The 25,544-nt window shown below is 53.6% G+C and overlaps 1 protein-coding gene and 1 pseudogene across 7 annotated transcripts in view; both read left to right on the top strand.

Moving 5' to 3' along the window:
* The window catches only part of MOK (MOK protein kinase), a 33,240-nt gene extending 9,387 nt beyond the window's left edge, over positions 1–23,853 (top strand). For 2 of the 7 annotated variants that reach the window (XM_015599777.2, XM_025042087.1), the window contains exons 2-12: positions 1,637–1,751; positions 7,540–7,629; positions 9,089–9,159; positions 16,872–16,950; positions 17,077–17,125; positions 18,743–18,921; positions 19,857–19,958; positions 20,787–20,960; positions 21,669–21,783; positions 23,109–23,306; positions 23,393–23,853. In XM_015599777.2, coding sequence (XP_015455263.1) covers positions 1,637–1,751; positions 7,540–7,629; positions 9,089–9,159; positions 16,872–16,950; positions 17,077–17,125; positions 18,743–18,921; positions 19,857–19,958; positions 20,787–20,960; positions 21,669–21,783; positions 23,109–23,306; positions 23,393–23,473 — 1,253 coding nt within the window. In that variant the 3' untranslated portion in view covers positions 23,474–23,853. Of the gene's footprint in view, positions 1–1,636; positions 1,752–7,539; positions 7,630–9,060; positions 9,160–16,871; positions 16,951–17,076; positions 17,126–18,742; positions 18,922–19,856; positions 19,959–20,786; positions 20,961–21,668; positions 21,784–23,108; positions 23,307–23,392 lie in introns of those variants that run through there. The other 5 variants (XM_025042089.1, XM_025042088.1, XM_025042090.1 and 2 more) reach the window with 5 other exon arrangements.
* Positions 3,684–3,802, top strand: LOC112473727 (annotated as a pseudogene).
* Positions 23,854–25,544: the final 1,691 nt, after the last annotated feature.

Genomic DNA, 25,544 nt, shown 5'->3' with positions numbered 1-25,544 from the left:
ATCGGAGTGCGAACAGCAACCAAGTCTCAACTACAACAGGAGGGCACACATAGCCCACACAAGGGACACACCATGAGCACCTCTCTCAGGTGACCAAGGAAGACTGTGCCACTGGGCCCCACAGGACACTTCACTAAGACTGGGAGACTTAGGAGCCCTACCCAACACATAGAAAAAACAAAGTGGGGAGAGAAACATGTCTCACATGAAAGAATGGAACAAAGCTCCAGATAAAGAACTGAACAGAATGGAGATAGGCAATCTACCAGATGCAAGTTTCAAAACACCGGTTATAAGGATGTTCAGTGAACTTGGGGGAAGAGTAGATGAACTCAGTGAGACCGTTAACGAAGAGCTAGAAAACATAAAAACGGAGATGGAAAACAAAAGAGAACCCATTAGAAATGAAGAATATGCCATCTGAGATGGATATGGAGGGTCACGCGTAGGGGTTTCCTTTTTGCTTTCTTTGTTTTAACTTTTTTTTGCGGAATTACATATCGTTTCTAGAAAACATGATCACTTCTAAAAACATAGTGCCTCTTTACTGCCGTTTGTTCCCATCAGAGCTCACACGAGGTATTACAAATGTGCCCTAAGAGGTGGTGAGGCGGGGCCCTCCTTCGGAGCCGAACGCCGTTACGAGCCTGCTCTGTGCGGATGTAGGCTGGGACCTGAACGTGATGAGCCTTTTTGGTCCAGGTTTGCTTACTAGGTTTCTGATCTAGTTGCGTCTGGTCAGTTCCGCACTCCAGGTTCTGTTCTTTACATAGTTCTCCCCGCCACCTACTTTTTTTTGGCCTTGCTCTTCCGCTTCTGGGGCTCTGCCCGCGGGGTCTGCCTGGAGGCCTGAAACAACACTTGTCCCTCTGACTCTCCCCGACCCTCTCCCGGGCCAGCAGGCCCAGCAGACACGTGGCCCGCGAAGGGCAGCGGCTGCTCATGTGGGCATTGTTTTGTTCTGCGGTACCACGCTCCCCTGCAGTCCAGCCTGCTGTCTGTCACCTGCCTATATGTTTTAGGGTTTTGTTACCAGCAGCCCCCCACTTCAAGATACTTATTTCTGTGTCTGTCAGGGTTCAGTCAGGAAAACAAACTACTCCAAGCGGGAAGGGCTTCATCGCAGCGAATTAGATATGAAACCATTGTCTCTGCTGGGGCGAGGTGGTGGCTGCAGAGCTGGGGAAGGTCGCTGTTAGCTTTCGGGAGATCAGGACACGTAAGACTGTGGGAAGCTGCCCCTGACCTCGGGTCGGCTGGGCCTTCTGTGGGACCAGGGAGGGTGACTTTCAGGAGAATGCCCCGAGGCTGCTGGTGCCCGAGCCTCGCAGTCCCAGCCGGCCTCCCGCCTTCTGCTTCTCAAGTCCGGTGGGGTCACTGAGCCTCTCATCCTGGCCAGGATCCGGGTCCCGGTTCCCAGCTATGGAGCAGGCAGCGTAGACTGGAAGGAGCGGGTGCTTGTCGCCAAAACACAAAATGAAGAGGACACTGAACCTTAGCAAGAGGAGAAATGAGCCTCGATATGTGTATATGTGCTCTTGGATCATCTTACTGACAAAGCATCTTGCTGTCTGGAAACATGTACAAAATATATGCAAAAATAAAATTTTCTTCTTATAATTGTTTTTATTTATAGGCTACAAAGCAATTGGCAAAATAGGAGAGGGAACATTTTCTGAAGTGATGAAGATGCAGAGCCTGAGAGATGGAAACTATTATGCATGTAAACAAATGAAACAGCACTTCGAAAGGTAGGTGGTCAGAGACACATTTGAGACTAAATGCAGACACAGGTTTAAATCAATAAGGGCAACTTACTATTAGTGGGAAGAATGTATTCATGTAATAATCTGCAGGATACAATCAGTTTTCTCTAGGTAGTGAGGATTATGGGCTAATTTGATATTAGTCATTCTGGATTTTATTTTTGTCCCAGTTTACTGTATTATCAATGATTAATCATCACAAAAACTTAAATTGTAAAAGTATGCCTCACTTTAAGCGGTCTGTGTTCCTGAAAGTTGTGTGTGCGTGGGACTTTTATAAATGAAACTTTAGTCTAAATGTATTAGAGGTCCTTGTGGTTTAATTAATTGTGACTCAGTTAACATATTGAAAAATAATTTCCAAGCGGGGTTGGAGAAATTTATTCCCTGGGAGTGATCAGTCGCCAGCCGTGTAGAGAGGGGGTGTCTCTAGATTAGCCCCCCGGAGGACTGCTGTGCTCCCCCCTCAGAGCAGCCTCTTAGAGTCTTGGAGTTTGCAGCTTAACCTGATCACGTCAACATCGCACTCAGAATAACCGAGTCAAGGCTGGCTTCCCTGCAACTGTTAAGCTTTTCAATAAAGAGGTTTGGAGCTCAGTGTTTCTTTTTTAATATCAAAGGGATTGAAACCTCTAAATATCTAAAGCACGTTTTTTAAAGCCTACTGACTCCCCACATAGATGCAGGGCTTTTGGAAGTATTTGGGGGTATGAACCTTGATTTCAAGCTCTTAGTATGAAAAATTGTTTCTCAGATCAGGGAGTATAGGACACTTAATGGTGCCAAAGAGTCTGGAGGACAGTCACGTCACCCTCGTGCCATCCCCACGGGATAGTGATAATCATCCCTGTTCTGCACATGAGGACAAGTGCTTAGAGATGTGAAGTAATTTGATAATTGTCACTCTGGGTCACTAGGTGGGCAGAGCCATATTTGAATCCAGATTCCTCGTTCCTCCCTGCACGTGGCGTGTGGCCATTTTAGCTGCCACCGCCCAAACTCTTCTGCTTTTGTCCGTTCTGTCTAGTCTGCTTTTGTTTCTTTATCTGTCCCCCACTCCATCTTTACCTTGAAACTCCTCGCAATGGAGAATGTGATGCCGAGTGTACTGCTTTTCCTGTATCTGAAGAGCAGACTTCCTCAAACAGCCCCCTTGGAGGAACGCACCGTCAGTCCGGAGTGGCCGAGAAAGGATGGGTAGCAGCAGGCTGTGAGGCGTTTGCAGGAGTCCCTGTCAGGTCCCACTGTCAGGTTCGGCGGGGGGCGGCGGGGGGGGACGTACTCACAGATGACAGGACTTGCCATCTGTTATTTTGGTGACGAGACCAGTATAACAAGTGGACTGGATCCAGAGCCTACAGACTTCAAGCACTCGCGAGGTCGTTGCTGTGTCGGAATGATGCACAGGTTCGGCCACTCTGTGGAGCCAGTGTTAGGGAGAGGCCCCACCTGGTCTCAGGTGCGCCCTCAGGAAGGTCGAGATGTCTGTAACACATTTCAGAAGTGTTTCCATCAAGGAAGATCAGGATGCGTCGGAGGGCGGGGACACTCGGTTGACGTGCAGAAGGACCTCCGTGTAACCTCAGTCCCTCGGGAGAATGTCCATTACATAAGGGGTGTGGTTTCCCAGTGGTGACCCACCCCGACACAGCGGAAGTGCAGCCCTCGTGCACCCCAGCCCGGCGTTCTTCTGACGAGGGGCTTGAGGCCCAAACGGGGGAGGGCGGGAAAGCAGCTGGCAGTGCAGCCTCGCTGCTGTGCGCGTGGGAGTTTGACGGTCACAGACCACGCTCTTCACCTTCGCTGTAAAGGGGGTTGATTAGTGACTTGCTTCTAAAGAATAGAAAACAAAAAGAGAAAGATAGTAACTTTACAGCGAGAAACCTGAAGGTACCGCCCTAACCGAATGATGAGAAGTTCTACGGCCACGCCACCCTGAACAGGCCCGATCCCATCCGGTCTCGGAAGCTCAGCAGGGTCGGGCCTGGTTAGTCCTTGGATGGGAGACCACCTAGGAAGACCAGGTGCTGTAGGCATTTAAAAAAAGAAAGAAAGAAAAAAAGAAAAGAAACGCCATAGAGAGTGCTCGCTGATGTGACGGGGTGGGAAGGCGTGTCCCCTCACGGTCCGCCCCCCACAGACCCGCAGCCTGAGAACACATCAGACGGACCCACACGGAGGAGTGTTCTCCAAAATATCTGCCCAGGACTCCTCAGAGCTGTCCAGGTCATGGAAAACAAAGGACAACCGTGTAACTCACACGTGGAGGTGGCCAAGGGGACAACCTGACTGCGGTGTACTGTCCTTGATCCTGGAAGAGAAAAAGACCTTAGCGGAAAATGGGAGACTGTCAGAGTATCTAGTTAACAGAGTGTTCGTGCCGCTGTCAGCTTTCTGCTCCGATCAGCGCTACGCACGAGGTCGACACGAGGGGAAGCTGGGCGAAGGGGACCTCTGTGCCACCCTTCCAGCCTGCTCGTGGTCGAAACGACCCGAGAATGAACAGTAAAAGCAAGTCAAAACCAGCGAAAGCAGCCCGAGAAGATCGGGAATGACATGCGTTGCTCGTAAGCTTCTTCCGTTGCTAAAGGTGTTGCTAATATTAATGAATTATAGGAGGAAATTACTCTATGATTTCTTCTAGAAAGATAACTGCTTTGTGTCACTTCTAGGAGTGAGATCGCTAACAACTCGTTGCATGTTCCAGTGTCACTGGGATTTGATCCACAAGTTTAATGCTGTTCTTTGGTTCTGTTTCTGTTTTTTAACCGTGGAAATATTGTTTCTGGCCTTTAGAGTTTGGAGCATCTGTCATCATTGTTAAACAGTTGACTCTTGTGCACTTGAAGAATGCTTTTAGGTTCCTTTCAGAAGCCGTTCCTGCCCCACTCATCGTTGTCCAGGCGAGTGCTCGGGGTCCCCCTGCACAGTGCGGGCAGTGTGAGGGACTCGAAGTGGGGGCTGCAAAGTCACGCTGGGTCTGTGGCCAGGCGCGGCGGGTGCTTGGCGCCTCCGACGCCCGCCCCCTCCAGTTTGACTTCCACCCTCTCCTTCCGCTTTTACAGAAATGGAGATCGATAGCTTTCTAGCGTCCTCGCTCGGTCTCTCTTCAGAACGTCCTCCCACCTGGTCGCACCAGAAGTACACAGTTCATGAGAGCCTTTCGCTCCTGTGACTGTGCTCTGTATTCTCTGTGGAACTATTATAAGAAGTGGAATGAATCTGTTTTTAAAAACATCCCTGGTCTCGATGTTCGTGTCCTGCAGCGGTGAGGTTAGCACACAGGCGCGCGTCCTGGCAGCTCGGGGCGGCCAGCTCGGACTCCGCGTGCCAGCACTTCCTCTTCCTGTCACGTGACCTTGCGTGGTTCCGTACTCCCTCCGTTTCTTTATATGTACCATGGGGAGAACCATGGCGTCGAGCGAACCTCATAGGATCATGGTGAGGGTAAAACGAGGCAGATGACGTGCTTAGCAAGGTGCTGGCACACGGTAGTAAATCAGCTGGTCGGTAACAGTGCGAGTTAGCAGAGTTCGAAGACACTTTTGAAAATGGAAGTGAGTAGCAGTGATGATAAGTCTGATTCCAGCGATTGCTCGCTAAGCAGCTGCCGCCGTGCCAGCCCCTGGCGAGAGGTGCCCTCTTTCAGCTTAGGGGACCGTGCTTTAGAGAGAGCCATTCCCCAGCCTGCTCGGTGTCGCCCAGCCGGCAGGTGTTAGAGCCCCGTGTGTGGGTCCATTACTGGCAACTCATGTCTCTTCTGTGAAACTTGCAAGAGTATCTATTCTTAAATGTTTCACATAACTCACCAGTGAGATCATCTGGGTCTAGAAGTCTTTGTGGGGAGGATTGCCCCATCCTGAGATGTTATTACAACATCGTTCATGGGGGTGAGAAGCTGGAAACAAGGAAGTAGTGGAGTGGGTGGTACATGGTCCGTCCGTAGCATGGAACGCTGAAGAATCTAATATGCCAAATGATTTGGATTGTCGTAAGATTTTTAAAAAGCTTTATTGACATATAATTTATATATCATTTACACATCATAAAATCCACCCATCGTAAGTGAGTTTCAGGAAGTTTTCACAGTTGTGCAACTGTCGCCATAATCCCGGGTTTGAACACTTCCGCCATCACCTGCGAGGAGGCTTTGGATGACAAAGCCTGCTTCTTTGATAAACACAGGACTATTTTTGATTTTCAATTTTACTTTTTTACATCAGATTCGATAATTACGTTTATCCAGGAACTGACCATTTAATCTGAATTGTCATATTCATTGACATATAGTTGTTCATAATGCTTCCTTATTGTCTTTTTAATATCAAACTGTAGAGATGGCCCTTTCGTTCTTGATACTGGTTGGTGGTGGTGGTTCATGTCTGTTTCTCTGTCGCTCTTGCTTAGGGGTTTATCACTTTTATTACTCTTCTCAAGGAACCAGCTTTGGGCGTTGTAAACTTTCTCTGTTGTTTGCCTATTTTCTGTTTCCTTGAATTCTACTCTTTATTATTGCTTTTCTTCTACTTACTTCGGGTTTAATTTAACTCCTCTTACTCCACTTTCTTAAGGTGCACACAAACCCTTGACTTTAACCGTCTCTTCCTTTCTAACATAAGCACTGAAAGAAGATGCCAGAAGGCACCTTTTATCTGCCCGCTTCGAACTGTGCTGTGCCGCGCCGCGCCTGCTTTATTACGTGGTTCGAAATGTTTTCCAATTTCCCTTGACTTCCTCTTTACCTGTGGGTTCTGGACAGGCGCGTTGCTTAGTTTGCAAGTATTTGGGCCTTTTCTAGGTAGCTGACTCCTAGTGATTTCCGATGTACGTCCATGTGCTCAACAGACATGCTCTGTAGGGCCTTCAGTCTCGTGACAGTCATGGAGACTTGTCTTCGGGTCCAGCATGCTGTTCGTCTGAGTGAGCGTTCCCTAGATTCTTGAAAAGCATGTCCTTACACTCAGACTCTTAGCCCTTCTTACAGATCAGGCTCCCATTTGTTGGCTAGCGTGAGAGAGACTTAGAACATTCGGCCGTGTTGATTTAAAACAATAATAATATACTGTTGGGTATAACCACTCTTTGAATAACCTGACAAAATGCTAAGCTTTACACTGTATACTAAAAGTTAGCAGAACAGTTTCACCAGTTCAGAGAAAGAAGATCATTCCCACAGCTTCTTTTCCCTTTTCGTGTGAGGGTCTGTCTGGAGGCAGGGCCACCTCAGGCTGTCGGCCTTGTACACTTGTGTTGGCCTGATTTTGGTTGAGGACGCTATGTCAGGCAGAGCAGTCTGCTTAAAGAAAAGCCTGCAGTAAGACACACCTGAGAAAGCACCTGTCATCAGGTGAATGAAATGGAAACAATGTAGAGCCTTTATTAGGGAGGAGAAGGAAGGGTGGGTCTGTTTGTGGAAATTTAAAGTGCTTATTTTAAAGTGGTACTTACATTGCTTGATTAGTTTCCATAAACCGATTAAAGGACATTTTAATGTCTGTGTTTGTTAATTGTAAAAGAAACTACCAAGGTATTCTTTCAGGAGCTTGGATGGTAAAAATTTGAATATTTGTCCAAAGCTACAAGAACCCGATTTTTATAAGATAATGCAGAAACACGATATGCTTAATTTCAATTGCTAATGGGAGAAATAAAACCTGATTAACTTGCTTGAAATATTTGTTTTTCAGTTGTGATAATAAATAATGATTTAATAACCCTAATTTTAAAGTTGACCTAAATTACAAATTAGTTATTTATTTTTGCCTACACACAGTGTTGAGCAAGTGAACAGTCTGCGGGAGATACAAGCACTGAGACGCCTGAACCCCCACCCAAACATTCTTACGTTGCACGAAGTGGTTTTGTAAGTATATTCGGGGCTTTTAAAATTACCTAAATTTGATGATAATGATTAAATCTCTTTTTAAGAAAGAAAACCATGGTAGACATTTTAGACATTTGCTCTGTAGCTCAGAGAGTAATGATTTTATCTTAAGTGACATATTTATTTGGACAGGGGTGTGCCTGATTTCTAATATGGAATGCCTTCATGTAGGTGATTTTATGTCACAAAAGTGTACACAAGTCACATGGCTCCTCTTCTGTGGGGAGAGTGGCAGCTCTTGGCACCCAAGGCCTCGAGCGTGAATCGTGATCCCTGGGGAAGCACTGTTGTCACACCTCAGGGACTGTCCTTTTCCTTGCCAGTTGCCATGTCTGTACAGTCTCATGGGGCCCTTACTGTAACTGAAATGGTTTTGGGGGGCTTCATTTCTGTTCCAAACGTAAAATGATTTTCATAAGGTTTACATACTGTTCAGGAAGGCAGGGCCCTGCCGGCCGCCAGGTGCTGGCTGCTGTGCACCGCACTCGGGGACCCTGAGCCAGGCTGGCGGGGAGTCCGGCCCCGCCTCTCTGCGGGCGGCATGTGCTGGCCCCGAGGAGGAGGAGGTGGCAGGTGAGCTGGCCTCGCTGCAGCGCCCAGACCAGCCAGGGACACGGTCTCCCACAACCGCAGTGCAGCAGGCTCTCATCAGAGGGAACGGTTTTACACTCGGAAGAAAGTGCCTTGTCACAGCTGTGTGGCCTCCGGGCCTGTGGCGTCCTGAGCCGTCAGTCTGGGCCGGGTCCAGAGACCGCAGCCTGCATGTCACGCTCAGCACTGCCTGCGCTAAGGTGCCTCTCTTGCACTTTACAAAGCGCTTCTGTCCAGACTCGCACAGTGGGGCACCCTGAGCCGGGGCTAGGGTGACACACACTGCCCTGCCTGGCGCTCGGGGATCCCTTTAAAGGCTCTGAACTCCGGAGAAGCTGGCAGCTCAGCCAGAGGCCCTGTCCCCACTGTGTGAGGCCCGGGCATTGCACTGGGTGATGTCACACGTCTTTCTCCCTTTTCCCTGACTGGTGTTTGGATTCCGCTCACCCCACTGTAACGTGTTCCCATTACACGGGAGTAATTTAGGTGAATTAAAACTAAAATTGCAGTCACAGGGCACGAGGTAAATTCCTCTGTTTGTCCTGCTTAGCCGAGTCCCAGCCTCATTTCTTCTCTCTCCTGAGAGTTCATTTTATATTTTCAAGACACGTCTTCAAAAAATGGGGGAGGGAGGCTTGTAGAATATTTGCTTAAAGTAGGGTTTTACTGTTACTTTAATTTTACCTGAAATATTGATTTAAAATTAAAACTTCTGTTTCAATCATTCTATTTTGGTCTCTGTCTGATATTGGAAGTGCTTTATTTTTACCAGAAATGTTTACAAATGAATTAAATGTTTGATTATATTTTTTGATTAAGACACGAAAAAACCTGCTTTTTTCTTCAGTGACAGAAAATCTGGTTCTCTTGCGTTAATATGTGAACTTATGGACATGAATATTTATGAGCTAATACGAGGTATGTGGAATAATTTGAAAGCTAATCTAAGATCTTCTTTTAAAGCTTGTAGTTAACACATACTTTGTTTTAGTTTTCAAAATCATTAGTTTCTTTAGCCCAGTGGTTACATATAAATGTGCAGTGCCAGAGGGATTTCCTGCCATCTCATCCGCTCAGGACACAGCCGAGCATGAGAAGTAGAGCCACCAGGCCATCGGATTGGCCAGCGATGTGGATGAGGACAGTGCAGAGGACAGCAGGGTCTGTTCGAGCCTTTTCCCCCGCGGGTCCGTGCGGACAGAGAGGCGGTGCAGCCAGGCCTGCCCCTCACCAAGGCCGCTGTTCTCCCGCACTCTGCTGCCCGTTGTCTTCTGTGCCTTGAAGTAAGGCGGGGCTTTCCCCCCAAGTAGTTCCTCGAGTGAGAGGGAACCGCCTTCCATTTGGACCCTGACAAAGTCCTCTGTATCGGAGGCTGCTCATCCAGTCACTTTCTTTTGAACAATGGGCACTGTTCGGGAAAGCCTGGTGGCCCGGGCCAACCTCAGTCAGGGCTGAGGAGGCTTCCTGAGGTCATTCACGAGAGGGGAACAGAGAAAAGGAGGCAGAGAGCTGGCCCACATTCAGCACCTATCCCCGGGGGTGTGACCTCACAGTTGTGTTAGTTGTCAGCACAAATGAGCCTTGTAAATATCACCGAGGAAGCAGTGCAGGAAGTGTTGTTTTGCAGGTCACATTGTGCCTGTCGGACAAATGAAAAAAAAAATCAACCTCCTTAACATCATGTGGGTGATTGCTCATAGCTTGGAACAGAATTTTAGTGACAGCATCATAGATGATTTAAAAACTGCTACATCATCTCAAACGATTCAGGCCAAACTGAAGATGATGTGCTGTGGACTTCCAAAGCTATTCTTGTGATGAAGAAGGCACTGATGCCGAAGGTGCACGTGATGAGTGCTGATTAAGCCGTTTTTATGAAGTGGAAACGTGGGGAAAAGCGTGGTATCAAATATGCTTTGCATGTGATTTAAAAAATGTATTTTAGTAAATTACTAATAAAAGACTTAGACTAAGTGGGCACATTTTTCTGCATCCACGAAAGTTGGTGTAAAACTTTTGATCCAAAAGCTTTTGGATCTTTTTGGGAAAATAGGAGATTGCCTTACATCTGGGAATGTAGGGCATTTCTTAGAAGTTACAGACCTTGTGTGTTTTATTCATAGGTAGGCCCCTCGCTCAGTTTAGTATTGTTTTAAGTGCATTTCTAACAAACTTATCTGGTTTCTTGGTCTAGAGAAACTTGTTAAAATTGAGCTCTTAGAAGGAGCTTCTAGAACTTGGTGCAGTAGCAGAAAGAGACAGGTGGCAGTCCCATGGTGGGGAAGACTGAAAATAGAAACACGAACATGTACAAGAGACTGACAACAACAACAACAACACACGAGAGCGGTCTGGACACCGGCCGGGAGTCTTCTGACTCCCCAGGACAGGCGCGCGAGCCCGGCCACACCACCTTCGTACACCTGGACGGGCAAGGCAGGAAAGTGGATCAAGTGTTTTTAAAAGAGCCCCATTTAAAATGATTACCGTAGAGAAGCACTTATGTTCAAGGAGTAAACTTGACCTGGGAGTCCCGGTTAGGCACCAGCCCTGGTGAGTGAGGTGCTGCCGTGTGATGCATTTCCTGGTGCACTGTCTGACGTAGCCTCTTCCCTCTAACCCTCTGTGTGTGGACATGTGACACAGGCCAGGGCAGCAAATCCGACCAAGGAGCAACACTCAGCTTTACCAGTTCGTTCACAATGATCTTTTCACCAATAAGCCAAGATTTTACTTTTTAATGAAACTACGTAATCACTTTCTTTGTTAGTAACAGTTCTCTCGGCGTGAGACTTATGTTAGAATTCCAAGCGTTGCTTCCTAGAGCGGGTGTTTCAAAACTCGAGGGGAGGGGGCAGTTTCGGCAAGTTTCTATGTGCTCAGACCTTTGAGAAAGCTTTGTTTAGAAATATCTCATTTTCAGTAGCAGGGAATTATAAGTGGAGAAATCGCACCCATTTCTTTCAGTATGTCTACAGAGAGGGACCGTGGACAGCAGACCGTGATGGTATAGATGAGCGGACACCCGCTCGTTTCATGAGTGCTGGGTGTCGTCCAGGCGCTGTGCTCGGTGCAGTGGACCTCCGGTGCTGCCAGCGGGAGGGGGCGGCTGGCTCCGGGGCGTGAGAGCGTGGGGGACGCCGACACCTGCTGTCACACCCTGAGTACTGCAGCATGCATCCTGAGTTTAGAGTTGTTATGGGGGACGAGGGGTCTGCCTTAGACCTGATGGAATACAGCGACAGTGGTACTTGCCAACCGTCCGTGACGCCAGCTGCAGGCCAGGCCCTGTCCTTAGCGCTTTATAGGAATTAACTCATTTTACCCTCACAACAGCCCAGCCAGGCAGATGTTGTCATTACCCCCGTTTTAAAGATGAAGGAGTAGAGGCACCGAGAGGTTAGTAGCTTGCCCGAGGCTCCGTACATAGTGGTGGAGCTGGGGCTCGAACGTAGCCCGGTCCCCGAGTGCATGTTCTCAACTGCCTCGCACGCTGCGTCTTGACAGCCCTGTTTGGTTGGCACTATTGTTATCACCCCCAGTTTACAGATGAGGAAACAGACTTGAAGGATTAAGTAATAACCCGAAGTTAAGCTGTTAATACATGGCAGAGCCAGAGCTTGAACCCGCGTGTGGCCCTGGAACCTCAACCGTTGTGCATGGTGGCTGGCCTGGGTCCCTCTCTCTTCCCGGCCGAGCTCAGCGCCGTGGACGAGTAGACACTGACTGATGATTTGCTTTTGCTGATGATACTGACTTATTGAAAACCAGATCAATCGCTTAAGCTTTTTCTACTAGAATAAGAAAGAATTTCACTCAAACCACCACTCTCGGACTGTCAGAATATCAGAACGTTAACCGCCGAAGCGCCTGTCGGTGACGTGAGCGGCCCCGCAGCGTGCAGTGAGTCGTCTCCGATGTGCGCAGCAGTTTCAGCGTCTGGGGAAGGCAGAGAAGACGCGAGGAAGATGTGTGTTTTCGAATGCAAAGAGCATAGAGTTTACTGTAGAGACAAACCACGAAAGTGAAGTCGTGAGATAATGAGTTGCTCGGGTTAATTCTCTTTTTGTCCAGTAGGTGTCAGATGAGGCAGAGGGGGACCATGGGCTTTAGGTACAAGCTCTCATGGAAAGTAGGAAAATGAGAGAAACACAGGAGAGGCTGTCTCCTTCACCATGACCTGCCACGGCTGCTCCCAGTGCGGGGACACAGTGGGGAACAAGCAGACAGCCCCCACCCACGTGACCGCACACCCTGATGAGGAGAGAGACGGCGAAAACAAATGACGAGTCCCAGACAGGGCTGTTGTAGGTGAATCTGCAGGCTGCGGTGTTAGAGCAGGGTGGGGACAGAGTGTTCCTGACAGAGGGACAGCGAGTGCAGAAGCCCTGTGGCCACTGTGAGGTGAGAGGCCCCAGCGGGGCAGCAGGAGGGGAGCGTGCTGGTAGGGCTGGGCGCGGTCTTCCGAGTTCGACCGGAAGCCGTTAGTGGGGTTGGAAGCCGGGACGGTGTCTTTTGATTGATGTTTAGACCAGTGCGTCTGAAGGTATCTAGGGTGGAAGACCAGGTTTGTTTACTCTGTCGTGGACCAAAGCATTTACAAGACACAGTAAATATCACCAGCAAACTGGCCATGTGCTTGGACGTCACAGCAACATTGAATTGTTGCAGAAGTTTCCAAACAGTCACTCATAATTTCTGCCATCTCCTCTCAGACCAGCAACTGTCCCTGGGCCAGCGTCAGCTGAGGACCGTGCTGGCTGCCGCCCCTTCAGCTGCGGACCACAGCATCTAACCCGCACGCGGTCCACTCAGAGGGGTTTGTCATGTGCTGCAGGGAGCGGACTGAATCGTTGGGAGGGCTGAAGAAACAGGCTCTAGGCCTAGCCCCTAGGAAGTGGCTTCCAGAAGCAATCCCACGCTGTGGGCGGCCGAGGCCGCTGCAGCCACCAGCTCTAGAGCCACACAGCACCACTGCCAGGGTCGGAAGGCGCCTCCACCGTCATCCACGCCTCCAAGTGGGGGTGCCCCCTCCTCCTCTCGGCCCCCAGGACTCGGGTCTGGTCACCTTTCCCAAGCGGTCCCACGTGCGGGATCCAGGCCATGTCTGGACCCTACGCTGCAGGGCAACTGAAGAACGCCGTTTGACTTTTAGCCGGACGTGCCACGGGGCCTGGGATGGGCCTGCGGGGTGCGCGTGGGCCGGGAATGGCCGTGTGGGGAGCTGCCCATCAGATCGGGGGTGTTTATCTGGTGCACTGCACTCAGGGCTCTGGGAGCGTCGCAGAGGCTGTCCTGGAACGTGGGCGAGGGACGTGTGACCGCCACCGCGTCACAGAGGCTGTCCTGGAATGTGGGCGAGGGACGCGTGATCACCACCACGTCACAGAGGCTGTCCTGGAACGTGGGCAAGGGACGTGTGACCGCCACCGCGTCGCAGAGGTGTCTGCCCTTTCACGACGTCGTGGCTGGTCCTGCCCTCCTGTTCAGCCGTCTGAGCGACCTGGCTCTGTGGCCGGTGGCCGGCTGCCGGCCGTGTCCCTGCTCCCGCCGTCTGCGCACCCCGCCTTGCTCATCTCAGGCGCTCTGCCTGGCACAGGTCTGCTGCTTCGTCGTTTGTCCTGTCTCCACGGGAGCGTCCGCTCTGGCAGTGGGGCCCTGTCAGCCCCATCGCTGGTGCCCTCTGAGTGCCCAGCACTGTCCTCGTGGTACAGGGTCTCCACGGGAGCGTCCGCTCTGGCAGTGGGGCCCTGTCAGCCCCATCGCTGGTGCCCTCTGAGTGCCCAGCACTGTCCTCGTGTGGTACAGGTGTCAGGAGTCCACTGCATGATGTGTTTGGACGTGGAGTGCCGCAGTTAGACTGTTTTCCCCGCAGGGAGCCAAGCAGGTCAGCTCACTCTTGGCAGAGGAAGGCGCTCGCTGTGAACCCCCAGGCCTCCTGCAGTGAGCCCAGCCGGGCTCCAGGGACGTGCGGCCAGGAAAGTTCTGATCGGGAGGCCATCGCTGACTGCCTCAGGGCCACGGGGCACCCCCCTCCTCGCCCGCACCCCTCCTTCTCTCCCGGCAGGCTTGGCCACCCAGACCCTGGGGCCTCAGCAGAGGGCCCGGCCCAGAAACCCCAGCCCCAGGCCACCTTCTGGAGTGCGGGCAGTTCCGGGTGGGGCTGGCCTGGTTACTTGAGGGTGATGACTTTTAGAGACTGGGTGGGACAGACATCTTGAGATAAATCCATGGCACTGGGAGTGAACCAAGTAGGAACGAGCAAGCGAGCTCGATACCGGTGCCCGCGGCACTGCAGTCCAGCCCCACGCTCCGCCGGCCCGGGTGCCAGGGCACCGTGCAACGTGGCAGCTGTTCTGTGTGACAGCGCACTGGCGGACTCGGCCAGTCACGTTTTATAGCTCATCGAATCGGACCCACCGATTGAGCGATGCACCATTTTTTATGTACCAACAACAAATAAAACACTGCCGGCTCCGCTCAGACACAGCTCTCTTCACACTGAGTTAGCTTCGTCCTTATTAACGGAGCTCCCTTGGACTACTGGGACGGCCCGCCACCATCGCGTCGGGACACGTGTGAAAAGGAAAGTCCAAGCGGAATGAATCGGCTACGGCAGTCCTCACTTCCTTGAGACACGTTGACGCACAGTGACGATGTCTGCTTTCCTTCCGCGGTCAGCCTCTGCGCCATCAGAGTGTGCGTGATGTGGCGTCTTTGTCTCTGGAGTTTTCTCTCAAGCCGACGGCACCATCCTGGGCGTTCAGCGCGGGTGCGTCTGGGAAGCACCGTCTAGTTTGGCTCTGTTGACGCAGCTCAGTCTCCACTTCGTAGAGCGACGTGGGGTCGGAGCGTGTGGTGCTGTGTGTGTCAGTCACAGTGGGTCCTGGTGGGCTCTTTGCGCCCCCGTCCCGTCTATAAATGGGGGCACTGGAGTGTCTGACTCTGAGGGCTGTTGTGAGGGTTACATAAAAATGTGTGTGACGTATACGTGACGTCCCCAGAGCAGCGCCCGGCTGGCAGCCTTCAGTCAACGCGGCCGCTGTCGCTCCGCAGCTTGCAGCATAGCTCCGCTGCGCTGCCGAGGCGAGGGCACCGGCCTTCACCGAAGTCCGAGCGCTCTCCTAGGCTGAGCCAGCTACGGCGAGCAGACCTAGGGGGACCCCGTCCTTGAGTGTCGCCGTGCTGGATGAGAGAGGGGTGCTGCTGACGGCTCGGGCCCCACACTGCCTCTGACTCCGTCTCTGCTGGTCACGGACTCTAACCTCTCAGAACAGTGTACCGTAAGGCGAGCCTCTCCTTTGGAAAATATGGATGGAGTGTGTGTGCAGCATGGTGCCGTGGGGCACGGCCTGGGGGCGGAGGCGTGTCCAACGGGCCGCTTGGCGGTGCCGTGGTGGGCCCCAGTGTGCATCTCCAGGCCTGAGCAGCAAAGCCGGGCACAGGCCTGGGGACGGGGGCTCTTGTGGGAAGGGGTGTGCTGGATACTGTCGCAGTGCAGCCTGCACTGCCAGCGTAGTCACTCAGCGAGTACTGACAGCGACACCTCGGTTTATCATCGTGTTCACTCAGTTTTCACCGGACGAGCGCTGTGCGTGACGTTCCTCAGGATCTTCTTAATGAGACTATTTGGTAAAGATTAACATGAAACAGTTAACTTGGTCAGGATGGCTAAAACAGACAAGGGCGCCTGGCTTCGCTTCAGGCAGGGGTGCTCACGGAGCGGGGGGCGGGGAGCACTGGGTCCTAACTCCTCAGGGCCACCAGTAGGTCAGGGGTACCCAGGAGGAAAGGAAGGGCGGGCCCCCGAAGAGGGCTCCTGTCCTGGGGACTGAAGGCAGCCGAGAAACGCAGGACCAACGATGTCAAATGGGAAGTGGTTTTTTTGAATTGTCACGTGAGAATGATCATCCTGTAGATTTAAAACTTAATAGCTTAAAACACACACCTTCAAAATTAAAATCAAGTGAAACGTGACATCTTCTGGAACCAGGATAACTGACGCTGGCGTGTAGTAAGCGTTTTCGATCGCCATACGAAGCTGCAGGGAGGAAGGTGTGGGTCGCAGGGTGGGGACCGCACTGGCACGCTCAGGTGCTCGGCGGGTGCCACGTGATCTCTGCCTCTGTCAGGGAAGAGTGGGCTGTGGAGTCAAAGCCGTCCCTGGCCTTCTGGGATTAAAACAAGGTGCTTCTGCTGAACTGTGACCTTCCCCTTTGGAAAGGAGGCCGCCACCTAGACAGAAGCCTCAGAAAACACTGGGTTTGCAAGCGAGCCCTAACGACTCAGTCAGCGGTTCGAAGGAGGGCGTCCTGGGGGAGGCGCACCCTGAGGCCCGAGTTAGGTGTGTCAGACCGGCCGCGCTCGCGACTCTCACGGGTGCTGTGTGCGCTGCCACCAGAACGCGTGTACTGGGAGGTCGCAGAGGAAATGGAGCCAGTACGTAGAGCTCGCAATGGGTCCTCTTGTAGGTACACTTCATGTTTCCTGTAAAACGACTTCAGATTATTTTTCACAGAGGAAGTTAGATTTTCACACATCATTAAATAAGAATGGATTCTATTTTTGATTTCAAAAGAGGGGATGAGTACCATTGATGACCATATTTGGCTATTTCTTTCATCACACAGGGAGGAGACACCCATTATCAGAAAAAAAAATTATGTGCTACATGTACCAGTTATGCAGATCTCTTGATCACATGCACAGGTACGTTCAGAGACGTGGCGGCTCTCGGTCGATCCAGTGTGTGAACATTCGGTAAACTTGCAACATGAAAGAATTTGAGTGACTGAGGTACAATTAATTCTATCTTTCCTTTTATGTCGAATGCAGAAATGGAATATTTCATAGAGACGTAAAACCGGAGAATATATTAATAAAGGTAAGGACTTTTATATGAAAAATTGATCTCAGAATAAAGGTAGAAAGAACATAAAAACTTTCCACTGGATACTCTCGCAATCCCGGCTAGCTGGGCAGCGGGTTTGCTGTAGTTTCTCTCCTCCTCCCAGTTTGGAAAAAAGTTTTTATTTAATGTCATTAACATAACCATACATCTAGAAGAAAATAGTCTCAGGCACCCTTCTCATACTGTCTACAAAAACAAGCTCCGTATCGTTCTAAACACTCTAAGCGTAAACATGCAAGAATCAGAATTTGAGCTGGGGTCTGTCTCACTCCAAAGCCACGTAAGCTACACGAAGTGCACAGCTCGGTAAGTTTCGGCATATTTATTCACCCACGAACCCATCATCACAGGCATGTTCGTGAACACGTTCCTCACCCCCAAAAGTGTCTTCCCACTCCTTGTCCCAAAGCCAAGGGTGACTGACTTTCTGTCATTATAGAATTAGTTTGCGTTTTCTAGGATATTCTCTAAATGGAATTAGGCACTTTTTGGTCTTTTTTGGTCTGGCTTCTGTGACTCAGCGTCATCACGTGGGGACTTGTCCGCGTCCTGTGGGTGCGCCCCATCTGTTGAAGTGACCCCGCGGTTCCCGGGAGTTCTGTTCTGTTTCTGCCATTCTCGTGTTCTCTTTGCATCTCATTTGGAGAGTTCCTCTTGGCCTCTCTTCCAGCTCCCCGCCTCTTTCCTGGGCTGTATTCAGTGCATTAATGAGCCTAGGAAAGTCATTTTTTTTTCCTGTTAGTGTTTTCTTTTATTTCTAATGTTTTCTTTTGATTCTTTCTTAGAGTTATCACTCTGCTGATATTTCCCTGAACTTGCATGTTTACTTTTAGAGCCCTTAACAAATTAATCACAGCTATTTTAAATTCCCCACCCAATCATTCTAAAATTCTAACGAATGTGCCATATCTGAATCTGGTTCTGATGCTTGCTTTGTCTCTTCACCTGTGTTCTCCTGGCCTTTTAACATGCATTATAATTTTTGTTGCGAGCCCATGTGATGTATCAGGTGATGGGAACAGAGGCAAAGGTCAGTGGAGTGAGGTTTTTTGATAATCTGGCTGAGAGATATGCTGTGTTTAACGTTCACTGTAGCTGCAGCTTCCAGAGGCTTCTAAGTTGTTGACAGCTTGTATTTGATTACCTGAATGTGAGAGATTAAGAAAATGGAAGAAACGTCCCAAGCCCCGCCTCCCTGGCCTGTCTGACACGCTCCACAGAGCCCACGGGCGCGAGCCGGCCCCGAGCGGCGATGGGAAGTGTGGGCATAACAGGCGCGGGACTGCGGTGGAAATCCACTCGTACACTCATGCTGCTGCTTAAAATTTTCCAGTGTCGGCCGGCATTTGGAAGTATGTGTAAAACGTAAGTGGAATTCTTGTAAGCACATTCCACTGAACAGAAACACTGCTTCCTCCCCTGTTAGAGGCACAGTTAGGTGCTTAGAAAGCCAGGCATTTGTATTTTACAAGCTGGTTTAGATGCTAGTAATTTTCCTTTTAGGGCATAAGTATTTGAAATGCTTGTGTTAAAACAGCAGCTCGATGAGATGTCATTTGTCCCTGCTTCCCCCCACCCCAACCTTTGCAGCAGGATGTCCTGAAATTAGGGGACTTTGGGTCCTGCCGGAGTGTGTACTCCACACAGCCGTACACAGAATACATCTCCACCCGCTGGTACCGGGCCCCGGAGTGCCTGCTCACCGACGGCTTCTACAGCTACAAGATGGACCTTTGGAGCGCGGGCTGTGTGTTCTTCGAGATCGCCAGGTACAGCTGAGGCCGGCCTGGCGTCTGCGGACCCCCACCTCGGTGCAGGTGTCCTGAGGCGGGTGACAGGGAGGCTTCATGCCAGCCCTTCCTTTACAGTGCAGATTTTACAGTCATTCTGCTGCTGTGACTGTCTCTAACTTAACAGAAAATGTGCCTTTTGACAAACACTTTTCCTTGCTTGCTGGTCATGGAGAACAGATGGCCACCAGTTACTTCTTCCCTCGTGGCCCCCCGGGCCCTGGGTGGCGGGATTGGGGGTGCGTCACTTGGCTTCATCAATGAAATGGCTGATTACCGAGTTCAGGAACCCAATACAAACATGCTAGCTGCCACCTATGGGACCCACCGTGGGGGGATGTGAGTGATTCCTAAGAGGCACAGCTGTATCAGGAGACTTTGGCCACAGGTGTGAGGATGAGCCCCCATCCAGCACAGCTGGACTCTAGAAAGCCCCGGTCCTCATTATCCTCCCGGCACCCCCACCCCAGCCTTTGGGCTTCACCTCTGGAGGGAGCAGTGGGCTGGGGAGGAGGGAGGAGATGAGTGGGGTGTCCGGTTGAAGATGGCCAGGCAGGGGTGGGGCAGCACCCTCCAGCTCACAGTGGCTCGCTAAGGACGGGTGAGTTCGACGCTAGGGTGACGTGTGCAGAGCCCAGGCCGTCCACTCCCACCTGCTCAGCCAGCTGCTTCGTAAGTCCAGACACCTGTGCACTTCTGGACACACCTTCCTTTGAGATCACGCATCTTGATATGTGACTTAGTTTTGGAAAGCTGAGTGGCAGTTTCACTGAAGCTAAAAGTGCCAAGTGACAGTCCTTCCTCCTGTGCTAACCCCCTTGAATTAGCTGGGAAGGGCGTTAGAGGACTTGGGCATTAACCAGCCACCGTGAGCGGGCCTGTCCTAACAACAGCCCCTTGTCACGCCGGTCCAGTCTGCAGCCCCTCTTCCCCGGAGCCAACGAGCTGGACCAGATCGCGAAAATCCACGAGGTCATCGGCACACCTGCTGAGAAGACCCTCATCAAGTTCAAGCAGTAAGTGCACTCTCCCCGCGTGGCTGGTGGCGGGAGGGAGCCGAGGCAGGGCCAGGCTGCGCCTCCGTGGCCTTTGCAGCCCCTCAGTCCCCTTGGGGCCCCGCTGCCACGGAAGGGGCTGTGTGTTCACGGCGGCACTCCAGCGCCCCCAGAGGGGTGCCGTCCTCCAACATCACAGACGAGTGCCTGCCGGCTTGCTGAGGGCCTGGCAGCCAGATTTGTCACCTGAGTATTTACATGGGACCTAAGAGGCCCCAGCACAGGCTCGGCTCAGTGAGGACTTGGTGCAGCTGCCACCCGGCATCGCTGGTGACACTGACCCCTGAGCAGGACTTTGCTTTGGTCACAGATGAAGCTGAGGTGGAGGGTGGGGGGCCGGGGGGCGCGTAAGCAGGTGACAGCTGTTTTGGATTCTTCTTCTTTCTTAAACCTTGTATCATTCTCAGGTGGGAAGGCGATATCAGTCTTTGAGGAAAAGCCGTTTCCTTACACTTAAACCATAATGGGTTTCACCCCCCACTTTCTGAAAAAAGAGACCTTTTCAGGGCAGCCTTAGGTTCGTAGCAAAACTGAGCGGGAAGTCCGCAGACCCCCCGGCGCAGTGCCCAACCCCACACGCCCCGGGCTCGCTGCCGGGCCCCTGCTCCGTCACTGGGCACGTCTCGGCCCCCGGAGCCACTCTGGGCAGCGTGTCCTGGGGCGTGGATGGGCGGCCGGGCCCCCTAGGTGGTAAAGTGCCCCTCGGCGCAGCCCGTGGAGTCGGCGGTGGACCGGCCAGGAGCCCTAATGACGGCGTGACCGTTTATTATCGTTGGGCTTTTAATACAGGTCGAGAGCTATGAGTTTTGATTTTCCTTTTAAAAAGGGGTCAGGAATACCTCTACTGACAGCCAATCTGTCCCCACAATGCCTCTCCCTCCTGCACGCCATGGTGGCCTATGACCCGGACGAGAGGGTCAGCGCGCAGCAGGCCCTGCAGCACCCCTGCTTCCGGGAGCTCAGGTAGCTCAGCGGGGTGTGGGCGGGGGGCCGGCACCTGAGCTGGGGTGTGGGCGAGGGGCCGGTGACTGGGCCAGGGATGCCTGGCGGGGGACTGGCGCCTGAGATGGGCTGTGGGCAGGGGCTGGCGCCTGAGATGGGGTGTGGGTGTGGAGCTGGTGCCTGAGCTGGGGTGCAGGTGGGGTTCTGGGGACAGCTCCCTCTGCCCCACGCTGCGGTGCCCCCCAGGACACCTCCCCGGAGGCTGAGCGGGTGTGCGCAGGGCGTGGGGAGCGCCCTGTGGCCGCCTGGCGGCTGATGCCCAGGCTCCGCTTGTTAAGATGGGGGGAGCCCGCACCCTGCAGTGGGACCACAGAGAACTCGCTGGCAGGCCTGTGAGCACGTAAGTGCGCCTGGCATTGGACGTGCAGGCCTGAGGTGTCTCATTCCACGCTGTCACCCGCTCCCGCGTGTGCGGCCACGAGGTGACATCTGACCCAAACCTCGAGTCACTGGGCCGGGGTGCAGGCCTATGGCTGGTGGTTCACAAAGCCCTCTCTGCCCCAGCCCAGAGACTGTCAGGCTGACACAGAAAAGGGACAAAGGGCCCCTCGTAATAGTTCACATAGGAAAGAAGAGGTAGCGACAGCACACGCAGGGACGACTTTGCAGGCGGAACGAGCAGCCGTGCGGGGGGTTCTCAGCCAGCGCCCTTCCTCTCCCTTCCCGCAGGGCACCCGGGAAGCAGGCTCCGGGCAGCCACAGAAAAGCTTTCTTCCCAGAGAACCCGGTGGCACCGGAACTCCTCAGTGACAAGTGGCAGATTGCAAAGGAGGGCAGAAAGCAGGTACACCCGAACCAGTGAGCGGGACATAGGTGGGCTGCTGTAGCCGGGCCCGGACGCCCTCAGATGGCCCGTTTCTGCTTAGGACACCACCTGTGAGGGCCCTGTCAGCGAGGCCTGTCACCCTGTCACCATGCCAGATGAAGGCTCCATTTACCAGGACGTGGGGAGCCTGGCTTCGCCCCATTAGCTAAGGGTCATCGACAGCATCCTGTGAGCAGGCCAGATGAGGGGAGGCGGGGCTTCTCCAGCACAGGTGCCAAGTTCTGTGCCAGAGCGCCTCACGGATGTCAGCTTCTCGTGCCCTCAGGCCTACTCTGCGGCGCACAGAGAAGCTAGTGACGAGCGTGGTAGGGATGCCGTCTCCTCGGCCACAGCCCACCAGCCCAGCAGGCCTCAGACGGGCGCTTCACCCCGCCACAGCGCCCGCCCCCCCACTTCGCTTTAGCCGTTGTCGGTGTCCTCACTTTCCTGTTCCCATAGCATGCGCTCTGTCCCACCGGCTTTCTGGTCCCGGCGGTACCAAGCCCCGGGGTGACCGTGCCCGCCCAGCATTCGTTTTCATCCATCCTGGCCTTTGCTGAGTGTCACTAAGTGCTAGCAGCCGGGGACGCAGCTGTCTGCTGTCTAGCTGCTTTCCAGCAGTGGACACCCCTCCCCTGGCTGCTGTCCCTGCTCAGTCTCCCCTCCCACCTGGTCAGATGCTTGTCTGACCGCGTCACTCCGGCCGGGCCCCTAAGGCCCCACCTGCAGTCAGAGCCTAGGCCCGTGCTTGTCTGTAAGGGCCGCAGAGGTGGCTTTGTCGGCTTCGTGGGCCACATGGTCTCCATCTCAACTGCCCGCTCTTTGCCGCGGTGCCGTAAACGGAAGTGGAGCTGTGCTCCAAACAACCAGGGACACAGAATTTTGAATTTAATATAATTTTTACATGCCATGCAAAAAATTTCAACTACTGAAGAAGGTAAAAATCATTTTGAGCTCACCAGCCGCTCAGGAGCAGGTGGCAGGCAGATTCGGCTGACCTTACGGAGTCTGAGCAGGAGTTGTCCCCACGGCCTGGGCCCTTGGGGGCTGCCCTCGCTGTCACTGCACAGCCTCCCCCGGGCCGGTCCAGTCGGGCCCAGTGGGCACCGAGGGCAGGACTCCACATGAGGGCTTGGCCTCCCGCTGTGGGTCCCTCGTGGTGGCAGGACACTGTGTGTGCTGTCCAGTCACACCTCACCATCAAGACACTGCACTAGGCAAAAGTGGCACCAGAGAGCTTCTTTTGTTCTGAGTTCTGTGGGGGAGACACCTGGTAGCTCAGCTGAACTGTGTTTTGTTTCAAGCGACAGCCTCTAAAGCAAGACGGGGACCGTCCGAAGCGACAAGGGCTGGCCTGCCTGACGGAACTGCCCAAGCTGAAGCTCTCAGGCGTGACCCAGCTGTCGTACTCCAGCCCGGCGCTCCAGTCGGTGTTCGGACCGGGCGGGAAAGGCCAGGTCCCCGTGCTGAGACCCCTGAAGCGTGTGGGCGTGAGCCAGAAGGTAGCCGGCCTTCCCGCTAGCTGCCCTTAGCGCTGCTGTCACAGCCGCCGAGGCCGCTACTGAGTGTCTGCCCTTCTCTCTGCCAGCCGGAGCCGCAGAAGGAGCCGCAGCCCGGCCTGAAGCAGTGCCGCCTGCCCGCGATAGGGAGGAAGCGGGGCGGGTGCTGAGCAGCACGTGCCCGTCACCTCGTGCTGTCCCGCAGGGCGCCAGCCAGCCCGTCGCCTCAGACACGGATGGGGGGCTCCAGGGCCAGGCCGGGTGCTGTCCCCGCCAGGCCGGGTGTCCCCTACGTCCGGAAGGCAGCCAGGCTGTCTGTTCCCCTCCACCCACGTCGTTCCAGGGTTTATTTCACTTTCGTAACATAAAAATTGGGGGCAGGAAATATTTTGTAATTTTTTATATGAACCCAAACAGAAATTAGAGTTTCTATTATGTGTCATTAGGCTCGGTTTCATGGCAGGCACTGCGTGTTGTCCCCTCACTGTGTGACCACAGATTATGCTGACATTCGTTGAAGAACAAGCCATCATTACAGTGTTTCCTTGTACATCGTGAGTTAACTGTGTTCTTTATTTTCACTTATGTGAACACATCGGGGGAGCTAATCCTGGTGGGAAGACGGGTGTCGCCTCATTCCGGTTCACCTGAGAAGCCACTGAGGAATGAACACAGGCCGTGCTGGTGCCCTGGGTGCTCCCGGGGGAGCCGCAGCCGGCCGGGCCCCTCCGAGCAGGAGGGAGGAGGGCGGGTCAGAGCCACGTGGGTTCATCCCGCGGGGAGACGGCACTGCTGCTGCTGAGCCGCGGGGGGCCGAGCTCTGCTTCTGGGGTGCCAACAATAAGGGGGGCACAAAAAGAAACCTGTCCCCTGGAGGTGGGACGGGAGCGTTGCGGGGGGCAGGGCTTCTGGGGGCGCAGGGCCTTGGCTGCGGGGCAGAGGACCCCGTCGGAGACCTGTCGGGCGGAACCCAGTCACCGAGTGTGGCTGCTGCTTCTCGTCTCCAGTTTGCAACGCAGGAAGCTCACCTCCGTTTCCTGCCCGTCTTGTTCCCTCTTTGAAGACAGATCCGTGACACCCTCCGTATGCTCTCCGGTGGCTGCCGTCTCCGGCTCACCTAATAGGCCGCGAAGCAGAACCGGGAGTGGCAGCGCAGCTGGGCTGCTGGAGGGCGGAGGGCGGAGCCCGCACCGTTTCACGCGGCCGAGGGGCGGCTGTGAGCAGAGGCAGGGGGGCTGCGTGGGGCAGAGGGGCCCCAGGAGGGCAGATTCGAGACCAGAAATGCGGCCGTGGTGATGCTCGGAGCCGCGCGCACCCAGGGCAGGGTCAGGAACAGCTTCCTTTCAGGCCCACCCGAGTCACTGGTGGGGCCCTGCTGCGGACAGGGTGTTGGGGGGCAGGAGGGTCACGTGGGAGTGCAGACGGCGTCACAGACAGGAAGGGGCCGGAGACAGGTGGTGCTGTGGCCCAGCGGCGAGAAGGGACCCAGACGCCAGAGCAGACGAGAGTGGGTGCTCGGCCGAGGGGGGACCTGGCCACTCTGAGTCCCCAAAGGGGCGGTGGCTGGCTTAGGGGGCACACTTCTGTCCTTGGGGACTGGCCTTAGGCATGTTTAAGGACTAACAGGTATTTGTGCAGTTAGGAAAATTGTTGCTCCCTGTAAGTACATAAAATCTGGAGAGGAAACCCTTAAAGTTTTTCTGCGTACCTTTTTGAGAGAGCGTGCCCTGCGGATGCTGCTTCTCGGGAAGGCAATCACCCTTCCTCTCCAGACTGGTCGCCCCACGGTGGGGACAGTGGGGCTGAGGGGCTAAGGGGCTCTCTGGGGTTGGCAGGCCCTGGAGGGACATGGCTTGTGCACTGAATGAGGCCCTGGTTGTTTCACGTTAGTCTCGGGGGTAAAGGCACCCGAAGCAGTGTTGGGCTGGCAACTGCTGCCCCTTGGGCGTGTGGCTTGAACTTCAGCATCGTGGGCCAGGCGCTTGCCCACACACCTGGAGAGCAGAGCTTCCTGTGCCATGGGAGCGCACAGCCACCTTCTCTGGGCCGGGCAGCCCATCAGCGGGCAGCGGCGGTTGCTGCCGGCTCTCTCCATGCCGGTCCGTGAGCCCCACAGTGGGCTGACACTGGCCGGGGCTTAGGGGGTGCAGGCAGCCACCGTGGCCTGCTGCCAGGGCCCTGGCAGGGTCTCTGCCCTTCCAAACCAGAAAGATCGCGAAGGAGGCCACGCCATTCAACAGG

Source organism: Pteropus alecto, unplaced genomic scaffold (genome assembly GCF_000325575.1).
Source record: "Pteropus alecto unplaced genomic scaffold, ASM32557v1 scaffold8, whole genome shotgun sequence".
Taxonomy (NCBI): domain Eukaryota; kingdom Metazoa; phylum Chordata; class Mammalia; order Chiroptera; family Pteropodidae; genus Pteropus; species Pteropus alecto.
The sequence above is the reverse complement of the archived record's forward strand: the minus strand, read 5'-3'. Positions and strand labels throughout refer to the sequence as shown.